Here is a 22,252-nt window from a genome sequence, read left to right on the forward strand (position 1 = left end):
AAGAAAACCCAATAGATAAGAAACAAAAACAAATATTCCAACGTTCTTTACAACCCCAATATGGAAATGATTGTTTTCAAAATATAACGATTAGACAAAAAGACTCAATCTACTGGTGTGTGTTTGTACATTTCCAATAATTTACGGTGAAAAAGCACAAAGGCGTCGACGCCTATTTTGACCGCAAGAAAACCCAATAGATAAGAAACAAAAACACGCTGCTGATCCGCCTCCGCTTGGGATGGTTTCCTGCTGGCTCTGCTGTGAACGGGACTCTCGCTGCTGTGTTGGATCCGCTTTGGACTGGACTCTCGCGACATCCATTGCTTTCCTCCTCTCCAAGGTTCTCATAGTCATCATTGTCACCGATGTCCCACTGGGTGTGAGTTTTCCTTGCCCTTATGTGGGCCTACCGAGGATGTCGTGGTGGTTTGTGCAGCCCTTTGAGACACTAGTGATTTAGGGCTATATAAGTAAACATTGATTGATTGATTGATTGAGATAGTCGGTTCAAAAGGCACGGATCTACGCGAAAGACCCCTATTTTGACCGCAAGAAAACCCATTTGATAAGAAACAAAAACACGGAGACAGATTCGGTTCAAAAGGCACGGATCTATGCGAAAGACCCCTATTTTGACAGCGAGAAAACCCATTAGATAAGAAACAAAAACACGGAGATAGAGTCGGTTCAAAAGGCGCGGATCTACGCGAAAGACTCCTATTTTGACGGCGAGAAAACCCATTAGATAAGAAACAAAAACACGGAGACAGATTTGGTTCAAAAGGCACGGATCTACGCGAAAGACCCCTATTTTGACAGCGAGAAAACCCATTAGATAAGAAACAAAAACACGGAGATAGAGTCGGTTCAAAAGGCGCGGATCTACGCGAAAGACTCCTATTTTGACGGCGAGAAAACCCAATAGATAAGAAAAAAACGGAGATGGAGTCGGTTCAAAAGGCACGGATCTACGCGAAAGACCCCTATTTTGACGGCGAGAAAACCCATTAGATAAGAAACAAAAACACGGAGACAGATTCGGTTCAAAAGGCACGGATCTACGCGAAAGACCCCTATTTTGACGGCGAGAAAATCCATTAGATAAGAAACAAAAACACGGAGATAGAGTCGGTTCAAAAGGCGCGGATCTACGCGAAAGACTCTTATTTTGACGGTGAGAAAACCCAATAGATAAGAAACAAAAACACGGAGATAGAGTCGGTTCAAAGGGCACGGATCGACGCGAAAGACCCCTATTTTGACGGCGAGAAAACCCAATAGATAAGAAAAACACGGAGATGGAGTCGGTTCAAAAGGCACGGATATACGCGAAAGACCCCTATTTTGACGGCGAGAAAACCCAATAGATAAGAAAAACACGGAGATGGAGTCGGTTCAAAAGGCACGGATATACGCGAAAGACCCCTATTTTGACGGCGAGAAAACCCATTAGATAATTAACAAAAACACGGAGATAGTCGGTTCAAAAGGCGCGGATCTAGGCGAAAGACCCCTATTTTGACGGCGAGAAAACCCAATGGATAAAAAACAAAAGGGTGATAGAGTCGGTTCAAAAGCCACGCATCTACGCGAAAGACTCATATTTTGACGGGGAGAAAACCCAATAGATAACAAACAAAAAGAAGGAGATAGAGTCGTTTCAAAAGGCACGGATCCACGCGAAAGACTCCTATTTTGACGGCGAGAAAACCCAATAGATAAGAAACAAAAACACGGAGATAGAGTCGGTTCAAAAGGCACGGATCTCCGCGAAAGACCCCTATTTTGTCGGCGAGAAAACCCAATAGATAAAAAACAAAAAGAAGGAGATAGAGTCGGTTCAAAAGGCACGGATCTAGGCGAAAGACCCCCTCACTGCTACGTTCCACATCCGACTGTTTATTTCTGGCGTGGCCGCAAACTAGCAGGCGTCTGACAGACAGCGCGCATGTAAGTTTGGTCTTTTCTTATCGTATCTTATCTAAATTTATTATACTTTTGCTTGATTTAACACCGGAAAGAAGAAATAAACGCACTTCTTCTCTCTGGAAGCCCACGTTTGGTTCTGCTGGGGATGTCGTCCGTGTTGAAGCTCGCTAGCAAAGTTAGCTCTTTTAGTCAACCTCTGTTTGGACAAACACTAAGGTGCTCTTCCCGACCTCTTCTAATGATGTCGAAATTCAGACGAAATGGGCTAAAAAAGGGAGTAAACGCCTCTTAATTTGATGTGAAGAAACATGTCGGACACCACGTTTACCCCATGTGACGTTCAGGGTACATGAAACAGCGTGGGAAATGGTAGTGTTGTCGATGCGTTGATATTTACTGTTATTGTCATAGCATGGGATTATCAGTTCGGTGCGTGTGCCAGGAAAGTCTTATCAGAATATTGTGGAGCTTCCTTCAAGCCTGACTCAGGTCATAAAAGCCTCCTTAATATTCAATATCTGATATGATGGCAGATTGATGTACAAACCCTGTTTCCATATGAGTTGGGAAATTGTGTTAGATGTAAATATAAACAATACAATGATTTGCAAATCCTTTTCAAGCCATATTCAGTTGAATATGCTACAAAGTTGATGTTAAAACTGATAAACATTTTTTTTTTTTGCAAATAATAGTTAACTTAGAATTTCATGGCTGTAACACGTGCCAAAGTAGTTGGGAAAGGGCATGTTCACCACTGTGTTACATCACCTTTTCTTTTAACAACACTCAATAAACGTTTGGGAACGGAGGAAACCTAATTGCTGAAGCTTTGAAAGTGGAATTCCTTCTCATTTTTATTCTATGTAGAGCTTCAGTCCTTCAACAGTCCGGGGTCTCCGGTGTCCTATTTTACGCTTCATAATGCGCCACACATTTTCCATGGGAGACAGGTCTGGACTGCAGTACCCGCACTCTTTTACTACAAAACCACACTGTTGCAACACATGGCTTGTCATTGTCTAGCTGAAATAAGCAGGGGCGTCCATGATAACGTTGCTTGGATGACAACATATGTTGTTCCAAAAGCTGTATGTACCTTTCAGCATTAATGGTGCCTTCACAGATGTGTAAGTTACCCATGCCTTGGGCACTAATACACCCCCATACCATCACACATGCTGGCTTTTCAACTTTACGCCTATAACAATCCGGATGGTTCTTTTCCTCTTCGTTCCGGAGGACACCACGTCCACAGTTCCCAAATATAATTTGTAATGTGGACTCGTCAGACCACAGGACACCTTTCCACTTTGCATCAGTCCATCTTAGATGAGCTCGGGCTCAGCGAAGCCAGCAGCGTTTCTGGATGTTGTTGATAAATGGATTTTGCTTTGCATAGCAGAGTTTTAACTTGCACTTACAGATGTAGCAACCAACTGTAGTTACTGACAGTGGTTTTATGAAGGGTTCCTGAGGCTATGTGGTGATATCCTTTACACACTGATGTCAGTTTTTGCCTGAGGGATCAAAGGTCCGTAATATCATGGCTTACATGCAGTGATTTCTCCAGATTCTCTGAACCTTTTGATGATTTTACGGACCGTAGATGGTAAAATCCCTAAATTCCTTGCAATAGCTCGTTGAGAAATGTTGTTGTAAAACTGTTAGACAATTTGCTTACAAATTGGTGACCCTCGCCCCGTCCTTGTTTGTGAATTACTTAGCATTTCATGGGAGCTGCTTTTATAGCCAATCATGGCACCCACCTGTTCCCAATTAGCCTGCACACCTGTGGGATGTTCCAAATAAGTGTTTGATGAGCATTCCTCAACTTTATCAGTATTTATTGCCACCTTTCCCAACTTCTTTGTCACGTGTTGCTGGCATCAAATTCTAAAGTTAATGATTATTTGCACAAAAAAAATGTTTGAGTTTGAACATCAAATATGTTGTCTTTGTAGCATATTCAACTGAATATGGCTTGAAAAGGATTTGCAAATCATTGTATTCTGTTTATATTTACATCGAACACAATTTCCCAACTCATATGGAAACAGGGTTTGTAAAAGTGTACATGCTCACTACTTGCATGTTGCACATGAAGTGGTCTTAAAACTTTGAGTGTACTGTCAGTAGTACTTAGTTACTGCGGGGTTCTCAGACTTGTTTCACCAATTACCACCTCAGAAAATATTGTTGTCCAAGTACCACCATAATGACAACATTAAAGTACAGTAGTGTAGTAGACCTAAGTATTCATCAAGTACCACCATAATTACAACATTAAAGTACAGTAGTGTAGTAGACCTAAGTATTCATCAAGTACCACCATTCATGACAACATTAAAGTACAGCAATGTAGTAGACCTAAGTATTCATCAAGTACCACCATAATGACAACATTAAAGTACAGCAATGTAGTAGGCCTGAGTATTCATCAAGTACCACCATAATGACAACATTAAAGTACAGTAGTGTAGTAGGCTTAAGTATTCATCAAGTACCACCATAATGACAACATTAAAGTACAGCCATGTAGTAGGCCTAAGTATTCATCAAGTACCACCATAATGACAACATTAAAGTACAGTAGTGTAGTAGGCCTAAGTATTCATCAAGTACCACCTTAATGACAACATTAAAGTACAGCAATGTAGTAGGCCTGAGTATTCATCAAGTACCACCTTAATGACAACATTAAAGTACAGTAGTGTAGTAAACCTAAGTATTCATCAAGTACCACCATAATCACAACATTAAAGTACAGCAATGTAGTAGACCTAAGTATTCATCAAGTACCACCGTAATGACAACATTAAAGTACAGCAATGTAGTAGGCCTAAGTATTCATCAAGTACCACCATAATGACAACATTAAAGTACAGCAATATAGTAGTTCTAAGTATTCATCAAGTACCACCTTAATGACAACATTAAAGTACAGTAGTGTAGTAGACCTAAGTATTCATCAAGTACCATCTTAATGACAACATTAAAGTACAGTAGTGTAGTAGACCAAAGTATTCATCAAGTACCAACATAATAACAACATTAAAGTACAGTAGTGTAGTAGACCTAAGTATTCATCAAGTACCAACATAATAACAACATTAAAGTACAGTAGTGTAGTAGACCTAAATATTCATCAATTATTTAACAAGTTGACCACAGTGACACAGCAAATACAAACACAACAGTGACACAGTACATAATCACAGAGATGATGGAACACTGGCACGGGGCTTGAAGAGAAGTGGGAGACATGTGGAGGATGTGAGATGACTGCTGCTTGTCTGCAGGCTCAGTTGGTTGAGAGATAAAGTGGGCTGTAATCTTCACTGCTACTGAAAAGCTGATAAGACATGTGTAAATGATTGATCGGCATGAAGGCCGCTGTAAATGTTTGTTTGGCCATAAGGCAGGTGTATATTATCTGGTCTGATGGGACCAAGATTGAAGTCTTTGTTGAGAATGTTTGTGTATATATAATGTTTGTGTGTATATGTATGTATGTATGTATACATATATGTGTGTGTATATATATTAGTTATATATGTGTAATATATAAAAACCCTGTTTCCATATGAGTTGGGAAATTGTGTTAGATGTAAATATAAACAGAATACAATGATTTGCAAATCATTTTCAAGCCATATTCAGTTGAATATGCTACAAAGACAACATATTTGATGTTCAAACTCATAAACTTTATTTTTTTTTAGCAAATAATAAATTACTTAGAATTTCATGGCTGCAACACGTGCCGAAGTAGTTGGGAAAGGGCATGTTCACCACTGTGTTACATCACCTTTTCTTTTAGCAACACTCAATAAACGTTTGGGAACTGAGGAAACTAATTGTTGAAGCTTTGAAAGTGGAATTCTTTCCCATTCTTGTTTTATGTAGAGCTTCAGTCGTTCGCTGTCGTATTTTACGCTTCATAATGCGCCACACATTTTGCATGGGAGACAGGTCTGGAAAGTCTGTATGTACCTTTCAGCATTAATGGTGCCTTCCCAGATGTGTAAGTTACCCATGCCTTGGGCACTAATGCACCCCCATACCATCACACATGTGTAAGTTACCCATGCCTTGGGCACTAATACACCCCCATACCATCACACATGTGTAAGTTACCCATGCCTTGGGCACTAATGCACCCCCATACCATCACACATGTGTAAGTTACCCATGTCTTGGGCACTAATACACCCCCATACCATCACACATGTGTAAGTTACCCATGTCTTGGGCACTAATGCACCCCCATACCATCACACATGTGTAAGTTACCCATGTCTTGGGCACTAATACACCCCCATACCATCACACATGTGTAAGTTACCCATGTCTTGGGCACTAATATACCCCCATACCATCACACATGTGTAAGTTACCCATGTCTTGGGCACTAATACACCCCCATACCATCACACATGTGTAAGTTACCCATGCCTTGGGCACTAATACACCCCCATACCATCACACATGTGTAAGTTACCCATGCCTTGGGCACTAATACACCCCCATACCATCACACATGTGTAAGTTACCCATGCCTTGGGCACTAATACACCCCCATACCATCACACATGTGTAAGTTACCCATGCCTTGGGCACTAATACACCCCCATACCATCACACATGTGTAAGTTACCCATGCCTTGGGCACTAATGCACCCCCATACCATCACACATGTGTAAGTTACCCATGTCTTGGGCACTAATACACCCCCATACCATCACACATGTGTAAGTTACCCATGCCTTGGGCACTAATACACCCCCATACCATCACACATGTGTAAGTTACCCATGCCTTGGGCACTAATACACCCCCATACCATCACACATGTGTAAGTTACCCATGTCTTGGGCACTAATACACCCCCATACCATCACACATGTGTAAGTTACCCATGCCTTGGGCACTAATACACCCCCATACCATCACACATGTGTAAGTTACCCATGCCTTGGGCACTAATGCACCTCCATAACATCACACATGCTGGCTTTTACACTTTGCGTCAATAACAGTCTGGATGGTTCTCTTCCCCGTTGGTCCGGATGACACGATGTCGAATATTTCCAAAAACAATTTGAAATGTGGACTTGTCAGACCACAGAACACTTTTCCACTTTGCATCAGTCCAGCTTAGATGATCTCAGGCCCAGAGAAGCCGGCGGCGTTTCTGGATGTTGTTGATAAACGGATTTTGCTTTGCATAGTAGAGCTTTAACTTGCACTTACAGATGTAGCGACAAACTGTATTTAGTGACAGTGGTTTTCTGAAGCGTTCCTGAGCACATGTGGTGATATCCTTTAGAGATTGATGTTGGTTTTGATACAGTGCTGACTCAGGGATCGAAGGTCACGGTCATTCAAAGTTGGTTTCCGGCCATGCCGCTTACCTGGAGTGATTTCTCCAGATTCTCTGAACCTTTTGATGATATTATGGAGCGTAGATGTTGAAATCCCTAAATTTCTTGCAATTGCACTTTGAGAAAGGTTGTTCTTAAACTGTTTGACTATTTGCTCACACAGTTGTGGACAAAGGGGTGTACCTCGCCCCATCCTTTCTTGTCAAAGACTGAGCATTTTTTTGGGAAGCTGTTTTTATACCCAATCATGGCACCCACCTGTTCCCAATTAGCCTGCACACCTGTGGGATGTTCCAAATAAGTGTTGGATGAGCATTCCTCAACTTTATCAGTATTTATTGCCACCTTTCTCAACTTCTTTGTCACGTGTTGCTGGCATCAAATTCTAAAGTTAATTATTATTTGCAAAAAAAAAAAATGTAGCATATTCAACTGAATATGGGTTGAAAAGGATTTGCAAATCATTGTAAGCGGTAGGAAATGGATGGATGTATTCCGTTTATATTTACATCTAACACAATTTCCCAACTCATATGGAAACAGGGTTTGTATATATAATGTATGTATATTAGTAGACCCAAGTATTCATCAAGCACCACCATAATGATGTACAGTAGTGTGGTAGACCTAAGTATTCATCAAGTACCACCATAATGATGTAAAGTACAGTAGTGTGGTAGACCTAAGTATTCATCAAGTACCACCATAATGACAACATTAAAGTACAGTAACTTAGTAGTCCTAAGTATTCATCAGGTACTGCCATAATGACAACATTTAAGTACATCAGTGTAGTAGACCTAAGTTATCATCAAGTACCACCATGATTGATTGATTGATCCCACAGGGATCAATAAAGTACTTTCTATTCTATCATATTCTAATCACAACATTAAAGTACAGTAGTGTAGTAGACCTAAGTATTCATCAAGTACCACCATAATGACAACATTAAAGTACAGTAGTGTAGTAGACCTAAGTATTCATCAAGTACCACCATAATGACAAAATTAAAATACAGTAGTGTAGTAGGCCTAAGTATTCGTTAAAAAACAAGGCAGACGTTTTTATACATATATATATATATATTTAATGTTTGTGGCCACTGTAACATTACACACAGTTTGAACAGTAACACTATGTTTGAATGTAGTAAAATAAAACACTGTACTTTAATCAAGTGATTCCTTGGCAAAGCACGGGCTGGAGCCCAGCAGTCGTAGACCTACCTCAGTTAGAGAGTGACATCACCACTGTTAGAGAGTGACATCACCACTGTTAGAGAGTGACTGACATCACCACTGTTAGAGAATGACATCACCACTGTTGGAGAGTGACATCACCACTGTTGGAGAGTGACATCACCACTGTTGGAGAGTGACATCACCACTGTTAGAGAGTGACATCACCACTGTTGGAGAGTGACATCACCACTGTCGGAGAGTGACATCACCACTGTCGTAGAGTGACATCACCACTGTCGTAGAGTGACATCACCACTGTCGGAGAGTGACATCACCACTGTCGGAGAGTGACATCACCACTGTCGGAGAGTGACATCACCACTGTCGGAGAGTGACATCACCACTGTCGGAGAGTGACATCACCACTGTCGGAGAGTGACATCACCACTGTCGGAGAGTGACATCACCACTGTCGGAGAGTGACATCACCACTGTCGGAGAGTGACATCACCACTGTCGGAGAGTGACATCACCCCTGTCGGAGAGTGACATCACCACTGTCGGAGAGTGACATCACCACTGTCGGAGAGTGACATCACCACTGTCGGAGAGTGACATCACCACTGTCGGAGAGTGACATCACCACTGTTAGAGAGTGACATCACCACTGTTGGAGAGTGACATCACCACTGTTGGAGAGTGACATCACCACTGTTGGAGAGTGACATCACCACTGTTGGAGAGTGACATCACCACTGCTGGAGAGTGACATCACCACTGCTGGAGAGTGACATCACCACTGCTGGAGAGTGACATCACCACTGCTGGAGAGTGACATCACCGCTGCTGGAGAGTGACATCACCGCTGCTGGAGAGTGACATCACCGCTGCTGGAGAGTGACATCACCGCTGCTGGAGAGTGACATCACCGCTGTTGGAGAGTGACATCACCGCTGTTGGAGAGTGACATCACCGCTGTTGGAGAGTGACATCACCGCTGTTGGAGAGTGACATCACCGCTGTTGGAGAGTGACATCACCGCTGTTAGAGAGGGACATCACCGCTGTTAGAGAGTGACATCACCGCTGTTAGAGAGTGACATCCCCGCTGTTAGAGAGTGACATCCCCACTGTTAGAGTGACATCCCCACTGTTAGAGTGACATCCCCACTGTTAGAGTGACATCCCCACTGTTAGAGTGACATCCCCACTGTTAGAGTGACATCCCCACTGTTAGAGTGACATCCCCACTGTTAGAGTGACATCACCACTGTTGGAGAGTGACATCACCACTGTTGGAGAGTGACATCACCACTGTTGGAGAGTGACATCACCACGGTTGGAGAGTGACATCCCAACTGTTAGAGAGTGACATCACCACTGTTAGAGAGTGACATCACCACTGTTAGAGAGTGACATCACCACTGTTAGAGAGTGACATCACCACTGTTAGAGAGTGACATCACCACTGTTAGTCAGCTGAGTGGATGCTGATTGGTCCAATGAGTGGGAAGTCGAGAGTTTCAAGGTTCAAGTTCATCATTTCTCAACTAGAAAAAAAACTTGTGGACAATGAAGTAGATCATTGTTGATTATTTACTGAAGATGTTTAAAGATTGTCTCAAAGTCTACTAATCCACATGTAGTAGTACTCAGGAGGTCTATTACTCCACATGTAGTAGTACTCAGGAGGTCTAGTACTTCACATGTAGTAGTACTCAGGAGGTCTAGTACTCCACATGTAGTAGTACTCAGGAGGTCTAGTACTTCACATGTAGTAGTACTCAGGAGGTCTAGTACTCCACATGTAGTAGTACTCAGGAGGTCTAGTACTCCACATGTAGTAGTACTCAGGAGGTCTAGTACTCCACATGTAGTAGTACTCAGGAGGTCTAGTACTCCACATGTAGTAGTACTCAGGAGGTCTAGTACTTCACATGTAGTAGTACTCAGGAGGTCTAGTACTCCACATGTAGTAGTACTCAGGAGGTCTAGTACTCCACATGTAGTAGTACTCAGGAGGTCTAGTACTCCACATGTAGTAGTACTCAGGAGGTCTAGTACTCCACATGTTGTAGTACTCAGGAGGTTTAGTACTCCACATGTAGTAGTACTCAGGAGGTCTAGTACTCCACGTGTAGTAGTACTCAGGAGGTCTAGTACTCCACGTGTAGTAGTACTCAGGAGGTCTAGTACTCCACGTGTAGTAGTACTCAGGAGGTCTAGTACTCCACATGTAGTAGTACTCAGGAGGTTTAGTACTCCACATGTAGTAGTACTCAGGAGGTCTAGTACTCCACGTGTAGTAGTACTCAGGAGGTCTAGTACTCCACGTGTAGTAGTACTCAGGAGGTCTAGTACTCCACGTGTAGTAGTACTCAGGAGGTCTAGTACTCCACGTGTAGTAGTACTCAGGAGGTCTAGTACTCCACGTGTAGTAGTACTCAGGAGGTCTAGTACTCCACGTGTAGTAGTACTCAGGAGGTCTAGTACTCCACGTGTAGTAGTACTCAGGAGGTCTAGTACTCCACGTGTAGTAGTACTCAGGAGGTCTAGTACTCCACGTGTAGTAGTACTCAGGAGGTCTAGTACTCCACGTGTAGTAGTACTCAGGAGGTCTAGTACTCCACGTGTAGTAGTACTCAGGAGGTCTAGTACTCCACGTGTAGTAGTACTCAGGAGGTCTAGTACTCCACGTGTAGTAGTACTCAGGAGGTCTAGTACTCCACGTGTAGTAGTACTCAGGAGGTCTAGTACTCCACGTGTAGTAGTACTCAGGAGGTCTAGTACTCCACGTGTAGTAGTACTCAGGAGGTCTAGTACTCCACGTGTAGTAGTACTCAGGAGGTCTAGTACTCCACGTGTAGTAGTACTCAGGAGGTCTAGTACTCCACGTGTAGTAGTACTCAGGAGGTCTAGTACTCCACGTGTAGTAGTACTCAGGAGGTCTAGTACTCCACGTGTAGTAGTACTCAGGAGGTCTAGTACTCCACGTGTAGTAGTACTCAGGAGGTCTAGTACTCCACGTGTAGTAGTACTCAGGAGGTCTAGTACTCCACGTGTAGTAGTACTCAGGAGGTTTAGTACTCCACGTGTAGTAGTACTCAGGAGGTTTAGTACTCCACGTGTAGTAGTACTCAGGAGGTCTAGTACTCCACGTGTAGTAGTACTCAGGAGGTCTAGTACTCCACGTGTAGTAGTACTCAGGAGCTCTAGTACTCCACGTGTAGTAGTACTCAGGAGCTCTAGTACTCCACGTGTAGTAGTACTCAGGAGCTCTAGTACTCCACGTGTAGTAGTACTCAGGAGGTCTAGTACTCCACGTGTAGTAGTACTCAGGAGGTCTAGTACTCCACGTGTAGTAGTACTCAGGAGGTCTAGTACCCCACGTGTAGTAGTACTCAGGAGGTCTAGTACCCCACGTGTAGTAGTACTCAGGAGGTCTAGTACTCCACGTGTAGTAGTACTCAGGAGGTCTAGTACTCCACGTGTAGTAGTACTCAGGAGGTCTAGTACTCCACGTGTAGTAGTACTCAGGAGGTCTAGTACTCCACGTGTAGTAGTACTCAGGAGGTCTAGTACTCCACGTGTAGTAGTACTCAGGAGGTCTAGTACTCCACATGTAGTAGTACTCAGGAGGTCTAGTACTCCACATGTAGTAGTACTCAGGAGGTTTAGTACTCCACATGTAGTAGTACTCAGGAGGTCTAGTACTCCACATGTAGTAGTACTCAGGAGGTCTAGTACTGGTCAAAGATTCAAGCAATAAATTCATAAATGATTCAAAAATTAAAACAATCGATTTATGAAAGATTCAAACAATAAATCTATCAATGGTGAAAGATTGAAACAATAAATATATGAAAGATTCAAAGATGTAAACAATAAAAAGCCAAAAGAGAAGTGAGGCCCTTGCAGTAGAGTCCTGACATTCACCACAGTTAGCGACATGTGTCCCAGGTGTGCGACGTCCTGAATGTATATTCCCTGCAAGAAGAAAGTGTTTGTCCATGTTTCCACAGAACATCCATGCCATGCTGCTGCTTCGACGCTGCCGAGGTCTGACTCCATGTGGGGGTCTGGCTCCTCAAAGGTAAGGTGGTCTGGTTCTGGTCCATCCACAGTCCTCCACTGCTTGTGACCTTGTCCTCATTTGCTCAGAGGTCAAGAGTGGCGGCGTGCGCTTCGTCTGGCGAGCAGCAGCAGCAGCAGCAGCAGCAGCAGCAGCAGCAGCAGCAGCAGCAGCCGTGATGAGCAGCGATCCCAACATGGTGGACACACTCCTGGCTGGAAGCAGGCCTTCGCGGGTCTGCTGGCTGGGACAGGAGCCGTGCTGGCTTATGGTCTGCACCACCACCAGGTCTGATCTCCATGACAACCACACCATTAGGCAATTTAATGAACTGTTTGGGGGGGGTGTATGTATGTATGTATGTATGTGTGTATGTATGCAGTGGGGAGCGTCCCTGGTTCAATTCCCACCTAGTACCAACCTCGTCACGTCCGTTGTGTCCTGAGCAAGACACTTCACCCTTGCTCCTGGTGTGTGCTGGTTGGCGCCTTGCATGGCAGCTCCCTCCATCAGTGTGTGAATGTGTGTGTGAATGGGTAAATGTGGAAGTAGTGTCAAAGCGCTTTGAGTACCTTGAAGGTAGAAAAGCGCTATACAAGTACAACCCATTTATCATTTAATTTATATATATATATATATATATATATATATATATATTAATGTGTGTGTGTAAGTATATCTATATATGCATGTATGTATATTTATATATGTGTATGTATATATGTGTATACGTATACACACATATATTTATACATGTGTGTATATATGTATATATAGATGCATATATATACACATATATATATTTATACATATGTGTGTATATATGTGTGTGTATATGTATGTATACATGTGTATGTATGTGTATATATGTGTATACATATATGTATATATATGTGTATATGTATGTATGTGTGTGTGTGTATATATATATATATATATATATATATATATATATATATATGTATGTATATATGTGCGTGTGTGTATATGTATGTATACATGTGTATGTATATGTATATATGTGTATACATATATGTATGTGTATATATATATATATATGTGTGTGTATATATATGTGTATATAAATATATGTGTATATGTATGTATGTGTATATATGTATGTATGTGTGTATATATATATGTATGTATATATATATTATATATATATGTATATATATATGTGTATATATATTATGTATGTGTATATCTAATATATCTATATATACATACACATATGTATGTGTATGTATGTATGTATGTATATTTTGCTTATATATATATATATATATATATATATATATATATATAACAGTCCCTATATTTGTATTGAACCGTTTGAACGAGTACACATGCTAGCAGCCACCGGGCTAGGACAATATGTAAAAGCCAGAGCTGGAAGACCCTCCTGCCTCGTTAAGATCTCCCGTTTGGGAACACTTTGGCTGCGCGATACAACAATGGAGGAGAGGACGGATGTTTGCCGACATTGTTCAGCAGCTGCTTCTGACAACACGTCAAACATGTTGCATCTTTCCTGCTTCCGGCTCCCAGAGGAGCGCAGGGGAGACACTCCTCCAGGGCTGATGTATTCTCAGGGGCAAAACCCTTCACTCTAGCCGGCAGTGGGGCCTCCACGGCTCCGGACTCCAGGGTAAATGAAGAGTCCGGCGGTTAGTAGCAAATACGTGGCTTTATTGAGGTCTTGCACACAGCCAATCCAACGAAACATTAGCCACTCTCGCACTCGGTACCGCTCCCTCTCCTCTCTCGCCCACACACTCACTGACGTCACATGCTGTCACATATTAAAGGGCCACACACACATACAATACTCTCATAACACATGCTAACCCCTTTGAAGCGTCACCACCGCATTCAAGCAGCCTTTCCTCGGCGAGTCAGGCAGGGGTAAAGCAATAACAATGTTTTTATAGCAGCAGATTTAAGTCCATATTGCATTAAAAACTAGATTTTGACCCACTTCTATGGTGGAAGAACAATGAGCCCATATATCCTCTTACTGCCAAATTAGCCAGGCTGAGGGGGGGGAAGAAGAGTTAATCTGAGGCTGAATTGACTTGAAACTGTTTAATGTTGCACTTTTTATATGTACTTGAAAAGTTTTGTCATTTTATTTTTAAGCTGAGCAACAACTTGAGGCAGTTAAATGTTGATTTGTTAACGTGGACCTCGATTTAAATAAATTGAAAAACTTATTGGGGTGTTACCATTTAGTGGTCAATTGTACGGAATATGTACTGTACTGTGCAATCTACTAATAAAAGTCTCAATATGTTTTAGAACAACGTTTCTCAAAGTGCAATTGCAAAAAATTTAGGGATTTCAACATCTACGCTCTATAATATCATCAAAAGGTTCAGAGAATCTGGAGAAATCACTCCACGTAAGCGTCATGGCCATAAAACCAACATTGAATGACCTTGACCTTCGATCCCTAAAACGGCACTGTATCAAAAACCGACATCCATCTCTAAAGGATATCACCACATGGGCTCAGGAACACTTCAGAAAACCACTGTCACTAAATACAGTTGGTCACTACATCTGTAAGTGCAAGTTAAAGCTCTACTATGCAAAGCGAAAGCCATTTATAAACAACATCCAGAAAAGCCGCCGGTTTCTCTGGGCCCGAGATCATCTAAGATGGACTGATGCAAAGTGGAAAAGTGTTCTGTGGTCTGACGAGTCCACATTTCAAATTGTTTTGGGAAATATTCGACATTGTGTCATCCGGACCAAAGGGGAAGCGAACCATCCAGACTGTTATCGACGCAAAGTTGAAAAGCCAGCATGTGTGATGGTATGGGGGTGCATTAGTGCCCAAGGCATGGGTAACTTACACATCTGTGAAGGCACCATTAATGCAGAAAGGTACATACAGGTTTTGGAACAACATATGCTGCCATCGAAGCGCCGTCTTTTTCATGGACGCCCCTGCTTATTTCAGCAAGACAATGCCAAGCCACATTCAGCACGTGTTACAACAGCATGGTTTCGTAAAAAAAGAGTGCGGGTACTTTCCTGGCCCGCCTGCAGTCCAGACCTGTCTCCCATGGAAAATGTGTGGTGCATTATGAAGCGTCAAATAGGACAGCGGAGACCCCGGACTGTTGAAGGACTGAAGCTCTACATAAAACAAGAATGGTAAAGAATTCCACTTTCAAAACTTCAACAATTAGTTTCCTCAGTTCCCAAACGTTTATTGAGTGTTGTTAAAAGAAAAGGTGATGTAACACAGTGGTGAACATGCCCTTTCCCAACTACTTTGGCACGTGTTGCAGCCATGAAATTCTAAGTTAATTATTATTTGCAAAAAAACAAAGTTTATGAGTTTGAACATCAAATATGTTGTCTTTGTAGCATATTCAACTGAATATGGCTTGAAAAGGATTTGCAAATCATTGTATTCTGTTTATATTTACATCTAACACAATTTCCCAACTCATATGGAAACGGGGTTTGTACTTAGCAAAAAAAGGTGAAATAACTGAAAACATGTATTGTATTCTAGTATCTTCAAAATAGCCACCCTTTGCTCGGATTACTGCTTTGCACACGCTTTGCATTCTCTTGATGAGCTTCGAGCACACCTGTGAAGTGAAAACCATTTGTTGTCTCGATACTAAAATATTTGCATGATAGTGTCTGCTTTTCCACATCAGCCATTGGAGACATTGAGACAATATTACATCATGTCAGTGTGACGCTGGAAGCGCTAGGCATCATGGGAAATGTGGTCTTCCTCTGGCAAAACACCACCTCTTTGCTCCACTGTGAAAGTTCCTAAGCGGGGGCTTGAATTGTGGGACTTAAAAGGGGGTGTGGCGTGTTAGCTGCCAGCCCCGCCCACTTAGTTGTGTTCTTCTGGCCGACTCAGCATCTGGTCTGGTCTCATCTGAGCCACAGGAAGTTGAAAGTCCCAGTTAGCCATCTTTACGCTGACGCGGCGTTATCTCTCCCGTGCAGGCGCAGCACACGGACGCCGTCAGCGTCCACGCCCACCTCTCCCGTCTTCCCGTCTTCAGCCAGGAGGAGGTCACCAAGCACCGCACGCTGCAAGATGGCGTGTGGGTCACCTACAAAGGCGGCGTCTATGACATCACGGACTTTGTCGCCATGCACCCCGGCGGCGATAAAATCCTGCTGGCGGCGGGCGGCGCCCTGGAACCCTTCTGGGCGCTGTACGCCGTGCACGATCAGGACCACGTGTTGGACATCCTCTCTGAATACAAGGTGAGTCGACCCACTGCCCCTTGTGCCCTTGGCCAGGACACCTTACCCTCCTTGCCCCCAAATATATAAGATTGTGTAAACATTTATTTACATGCCTTCATTGTATGTAAACACAGTGTCTGTGACAGGGCAGTAAAACGGCTGATCAAACAAAACAGAAGTTGACGTTTTTATTCATTCTTTATGAGATGAATAAGTCACAGAAGGAGCTGCAACTTTGCAATCATACTGTAATTATATACAGTATGTAAAAACATTCATAATATCATGTGATGTTTACATATTTTCACTATACTGTATGTATGGTGAAAATCCAGCCTCTGCCATCCTCGTCACTGCCGCTGTGTCCTTGGGCAATACACTTCACCTACACAAGGATGTATGCTGCGTTTTTTTTTCTTCTAACGTGGCAACAATGTGACAACAGCAAAACACTTGACAATAACATGACATTACAACAACAACGTGACAACAACATGACAACTTCACAACAACAACAGCATAACATGACAACAGCATAACACCGTGACAATAACCAGACAACAACATAACACTGTGACAATAACATCACAACAACATCATAACACCAACATAACAACATAACACCAACATAACAACAACATGACAACAGCATAACACCGTGACAATAACATCACAACATCACAACAACAAAGTGACAACAGCATAACAACGTGACAATACCATGACAACATGACAACAGCATAACATCATGACAACAATGTAACAACAACATTACAACAGCATAACACTGTGACAATAACATCACAACAGCGTTACACCGTGACAATAACATGACAACAACAACATGACATCATGCCAACAACGTAACAACAACATGAAAACAGCATAACACTGTGACAACAACATAACAACAACATGACAACAACGTAACAACATGACAACATAACACTGTGACAATAACATCACAACAACAACATGACAACAGCATAACACGTGACAATAACATGACAACATCACAACAACAAAGTGACAACAGCATAACACCGTGACAGTAACATGACATCACAACAGCAACATGACAACAACATAATACCGTGACAATAACGTGACATCATCACAACAGCAACATGACAACAGCATAACACCGTGACAATAAAATGACAACAACAAAATGACAACAGAATAACACCGTGACAATATCATGACATCACCACAACAACATGACAACAGCATAATACCGTGACAGTAACATGACAACAACAACAACATGACAACAGTATAACACCGTGACAATAACATGACAACAACAACATGACAACAAAGTGACAACATAACGGGACAACAGCATGACAACTTCACAACAACAACATGACAACTTCACAACAACATGACAACTTCACAACAAGAACGTGACAAGGGCGTAACAACATGACAACAAAGTGATAGCAACATGACAACAAAATGGGACAACAACATGACAACAAAGTAACAACATAATGGGACAACAACATGACAACAAAGTGACAACATAATGGGACAACAACATGACAACAATGTGACAACATAATGGGACAACAACATAACAACAAAGTGACAACATAATGGGACAACAACATGACAACAAAGTGATAGCAACATGACAACAAAGTGATAACATAATGGGACAACAACATAACAACAAAGTGACATCATAATGGGACAACAAAGTGATAGCAACATGACAACAACGTGACAACATAATGGGACAACAACATGACAACAAAGTGACAACATAATGGGACAACAACATGACAACAAAGTGACAACATAATGGGACAACAACATGACAACAAAGTGATAGCAACATGACAACAAAGTGATAACATAATGGGACAACAACATAACAACAAAGTGACAACATAATGGGACAACAACATGACAACAAAGTGATAGCAACATGACAACAAAGTGACAACATAATGGGACAACAACATAACAACAAAGTGACAACATAATGGGACAACAACATAACAACAAAGTGACAACATAATGGGACACCAACATGACAACAAAGTGATAGCAACATGACAACAAAGTGACAACATAAAGGGACAACAAAGTGATAGCAACATGACAACAACGTGACAACATAATGGGACAACAACATAACAACAAAGTGACAACATAATGGGACAACAACATAACAACAAAGTGACAACATAATGGGACACCAACATGACAACAAAGTGATAGCAACATGACAACAAAGTGACAACATAAAGGGACAACAAAGTGATAGCAACATGACAACAACGTGACAACATAATGGGACAACAACATGACAACAAAGTGACAACATAATGCGACAACAACATGACAACAAAGTGACAACATAATGGGACAACAAAGTGATAGCAACATGACAACATAACGGGACAACAACATGACAACAGCATAACAACATGACAACATCATGATGAAAATGTGACAACAAAGTGACAACATAATGGGACAACAACATGACAACAAAGTGACAACATAATGGGACAACAACATGACAACAAAGTGATAGCAACATGACAACAACGTGACAACATAATGGGACAACAACATGACAACAAAGTGACAACATAATGGGACAACAACATGACAACAAAGTGATAGCAACATGACAACAATGTGACAACATAATGGGACAACAACATGACAACAAAGTGACAACATAATGGGACAACAACATGACAACAAAGTGATAGCAACATGACAACAATGTGACAACATAATGGGACAACAACATGACAACAAAGTGACAACATAATGGGACAACAACATGACAACAAAGTGATAGCAACATGACAACAATGTGACAACATAATGGGACAACAACATGACAACAAAGTGACAACATAATGGGACAACAACATGACAACAAAGTGATAGCAACATGACAACAATGTGACAACATAATGGGACAACAACATGACAACAAAGTGACAACAACATGACAACAAAGTGACAACAATGTGACAACATAATGGGACAACAGCATGACAACTTCACAACAACAAAATGAAAACTTCACAACAACAATGTGACAAGAGCGTTAAAACAGCATGACAACAAAGTGATAGCAACATGACAACAACGTGACAACATAATGGGACAACAACATGACAACAAAGTGACAACATAATGGGACAACAACATGACAACAAAGTGACAACATAATGGGACAACAACATGACAACAAAGTGACAACATAATGGGACAACAACATGACAACAACGTGACAACATAATGGGACAACAACATGACAACAAAGTGACAACATAATGGGACAACAACATGACAACAAAGTGATAGCAACATGACAACATAACGGGACAACATGACAACAGCATAACAACATGACAACATCATGATGAAAATGTGACAACAAAGTGACAACACAACATGACAACAACAACATGAAGTGAAGACATGTAATGAGAGAAAGATGAGAAGTATGCAGTACAATATATTTGATTGTAATGTAATTGTACTTCAATGTGTGTTTGTAGTATCAAGTGGTGACATCCATTTTAAATCTGTTTTATTCCAGCAAACATCATCAAACTAAAAAGATCATTTGTAAAATAAGTCTTCAGTACAGAATTGATGCTGACTCAGCAATATTTGATACTGACCACACTTTTACTGCAGGAATATATTTGAATAATAATAGGAAGAGTTTGTAATATTTAGTGTCACAAGGTGAAGTGTGCATGAGAAAGTAGGAAATGGCCTCTCACTGCAGTTTGCCTGACACATGAAACGTGACAAATTGAGTGCTGAATATCTCAATGGGTTTTGTGGCAATTCCTACATTGACCACAGCGTCAGTTTCCATCATTTTCAGCAGACTACATTGCAAAATGAATCTCTCTTCCTCTCACGCGAGACCCACTCAGTACTGGAGCCTACTTTCATGTTCTTTGTCCCCAAGGTGGGCGAGTTGAGCGCCGAGGACCAGAAGAAGCAGGAGAGTCTAAGGTCCGGCGACCCCTACTCCTCGGACCCCCAGCGGCACCCGGCCCTGCGCGTCAACAGCCAGAAGCCCTTCAACGCCGAGCCGCCCCCCGAAATCCTGTCCGACAGTTACATCACGCCGTCCGCCTTCTTCTTCAAGAGGAACCACCTGCCCGTCCCCCGCGTGGACCCGGCCTCCTACGAGCTGCTGGTGGAGGGAGGGCCCGGAGGTGGTCTGCGCCTCTCCCTGGAGGACTTGAAGAGCCGCTTCCCCCGCCACGCCATCACGGCCACGCTGCAGTGCGCCGGCAACCGCCGCTCCGAGATGAACCAGGTCAAGCACGTGAAGGGACTGAACTGGGGCATCGCCGCCATCGGGACCGCCACCTGGGCCGGCGCCCGCCTCAGGGACGTGCTGCAGGCGGCCGGCTACGGCCCGGACGCCGCCCGCTGGGCTCGCCACGTGCAGTTCGAGGGGCTGGACAAGGACGCGGCGGGCACGACTTACGGCGCCTCCATCCCCCTGAACAAGGCGCTGAGCGAGGACGGCGACGTGCTGCTGGCGTACGAGATGAACGGCGAGCCTCTTCCCGCCGACCACGGCTTCCCCGTGCGGGTGCTGGTGCCGGGGACGGTCGGCGCCCGCAACGTGAAGTGGTTGGCCAAGATCACGGTCAGCGCCGAGGAGAGCGCCAGCCACTGGCAGCAGAACGACTACAAGGGCTTCTCGCCCGCCACCGACTGGGACTCCGTCGACTTCAAGTCCGCCCCCGCCATCCAGGAGCTGCCCGTCCAGTCCGCCGTCACCACGCCCGCCAACGGCGCCGTGGTCTCCCGCGCCGAGGAGCAGCTGACGGTGAAGGGCTACGCGTGGAGCGGCGGCGGGCGAGAGGTGGTGCGCGTGGACGTGTCCCTGGACGGGGGTCACACCTGGCAGGTGGCCCGGCTGAAGGCCGGCGAGGAGTTCTCGCCCCCGCCCGGCAGAGCCTGGGCCTGGAAGCTCTGGGAGGTGACGGCCGCCCTCCCGCCTGAGAGCCGGCAGCTGGAGATCGTCTGCAAGGCGGTGGACGACAGTTACAACGTGCAGCCGGACTCTGTGGCCCCCGTCTGGAACCTGAGGGGCGTCCTCAGCAACGCCTGGCACCGGGTGCGGGTGCAAATCCAGGACGACTAGACTTCCCTCACGGCAAGTATTTCATTCAATGTCCCTTCTTTTTGTTGTCTCACGTCCTCAGATCAGGTGGAAGGACTTTCAAAACCAGTAGCAGCCTTTTTGGACGCATAGGAAATATTTCTACATTTCACTGGTTTTTTTACGACTTTTTGCGGGATTAATGTCAATGTAAGCAAGGAGGAAAAAAGCCGACTTTGCAGAAAAGCAACCGCGATAGTTTTAACGGGAGATGGTCGTCATGACGACGAGGATGAATAAATATTTTTCATTTGCTAACTGA

General features: G+C 43.2%; 2 protein-coding genes across 3 annotated transcripts; one reads left to right on the top strand and one right to left on the bottom strand.

The window, feature by feature from the left end:
• The first annotated feature begins 1,817 nt into the window (after positions 1-1,817).
• On the top strand, positions 1,818-22,252 carry suox (sulfite oxidase). 2 transcript variants are annotated; one of them, XM_061875462.1, is made up of 5 exons: positions 1,818-1,953; positions 12,526-12,596; positions 12,665-12,863; positions 16,563-16,829; positions 20,776-22,252. In XM_061875462.1, exons 2-5 carry the CDS (start codon positions 12,538-12,540, stop codon positions 21,970-21,972), a joined length of 1,722 nt encoding a protein of 573 aa, XP_061731446.1. In that variant the 5' UTR covers positions 1,818-1,953; positions 12,526-12,537; the 3' UTR covers positions 21,973-22,252. The 2 variants fall into 2 exon arrangements, with proteins under 2 accessions (XP_061731446.1, XP_061731445.1); XM_061875461.1 differs by lacking the exon at positions 1,818-1,953 and having other exon boundaries at positions 12,175-12,596.
• On the bottom strand, positions 10,437-12,191 carry LOC133535605 (uncharacterized). The gene has a single exon (XM_061875562.1). It carries the CDS (start codon positions 12,189-12,191, stop codon positions 10,437-10,439), a length of 1,755 nt encoding a protein of 584 aa, XP_061731546.1.

Source organism: Nerophis ophidion, linkage group LG16 (genome assembly GCF_033978795.1).
Source record: "Nerophis ophidion isolate RoL-2023_Sa linkage group LG16, RoL_Noph_v1.0, whole genome shotgun sequence".
NCBI classification, from domain to species: Eukaryota; Metazoa; Chordata; class Actinopteri; order Syngnathiformes; family Syngnathidae; genus Nerophis; species Nerophis ophidion.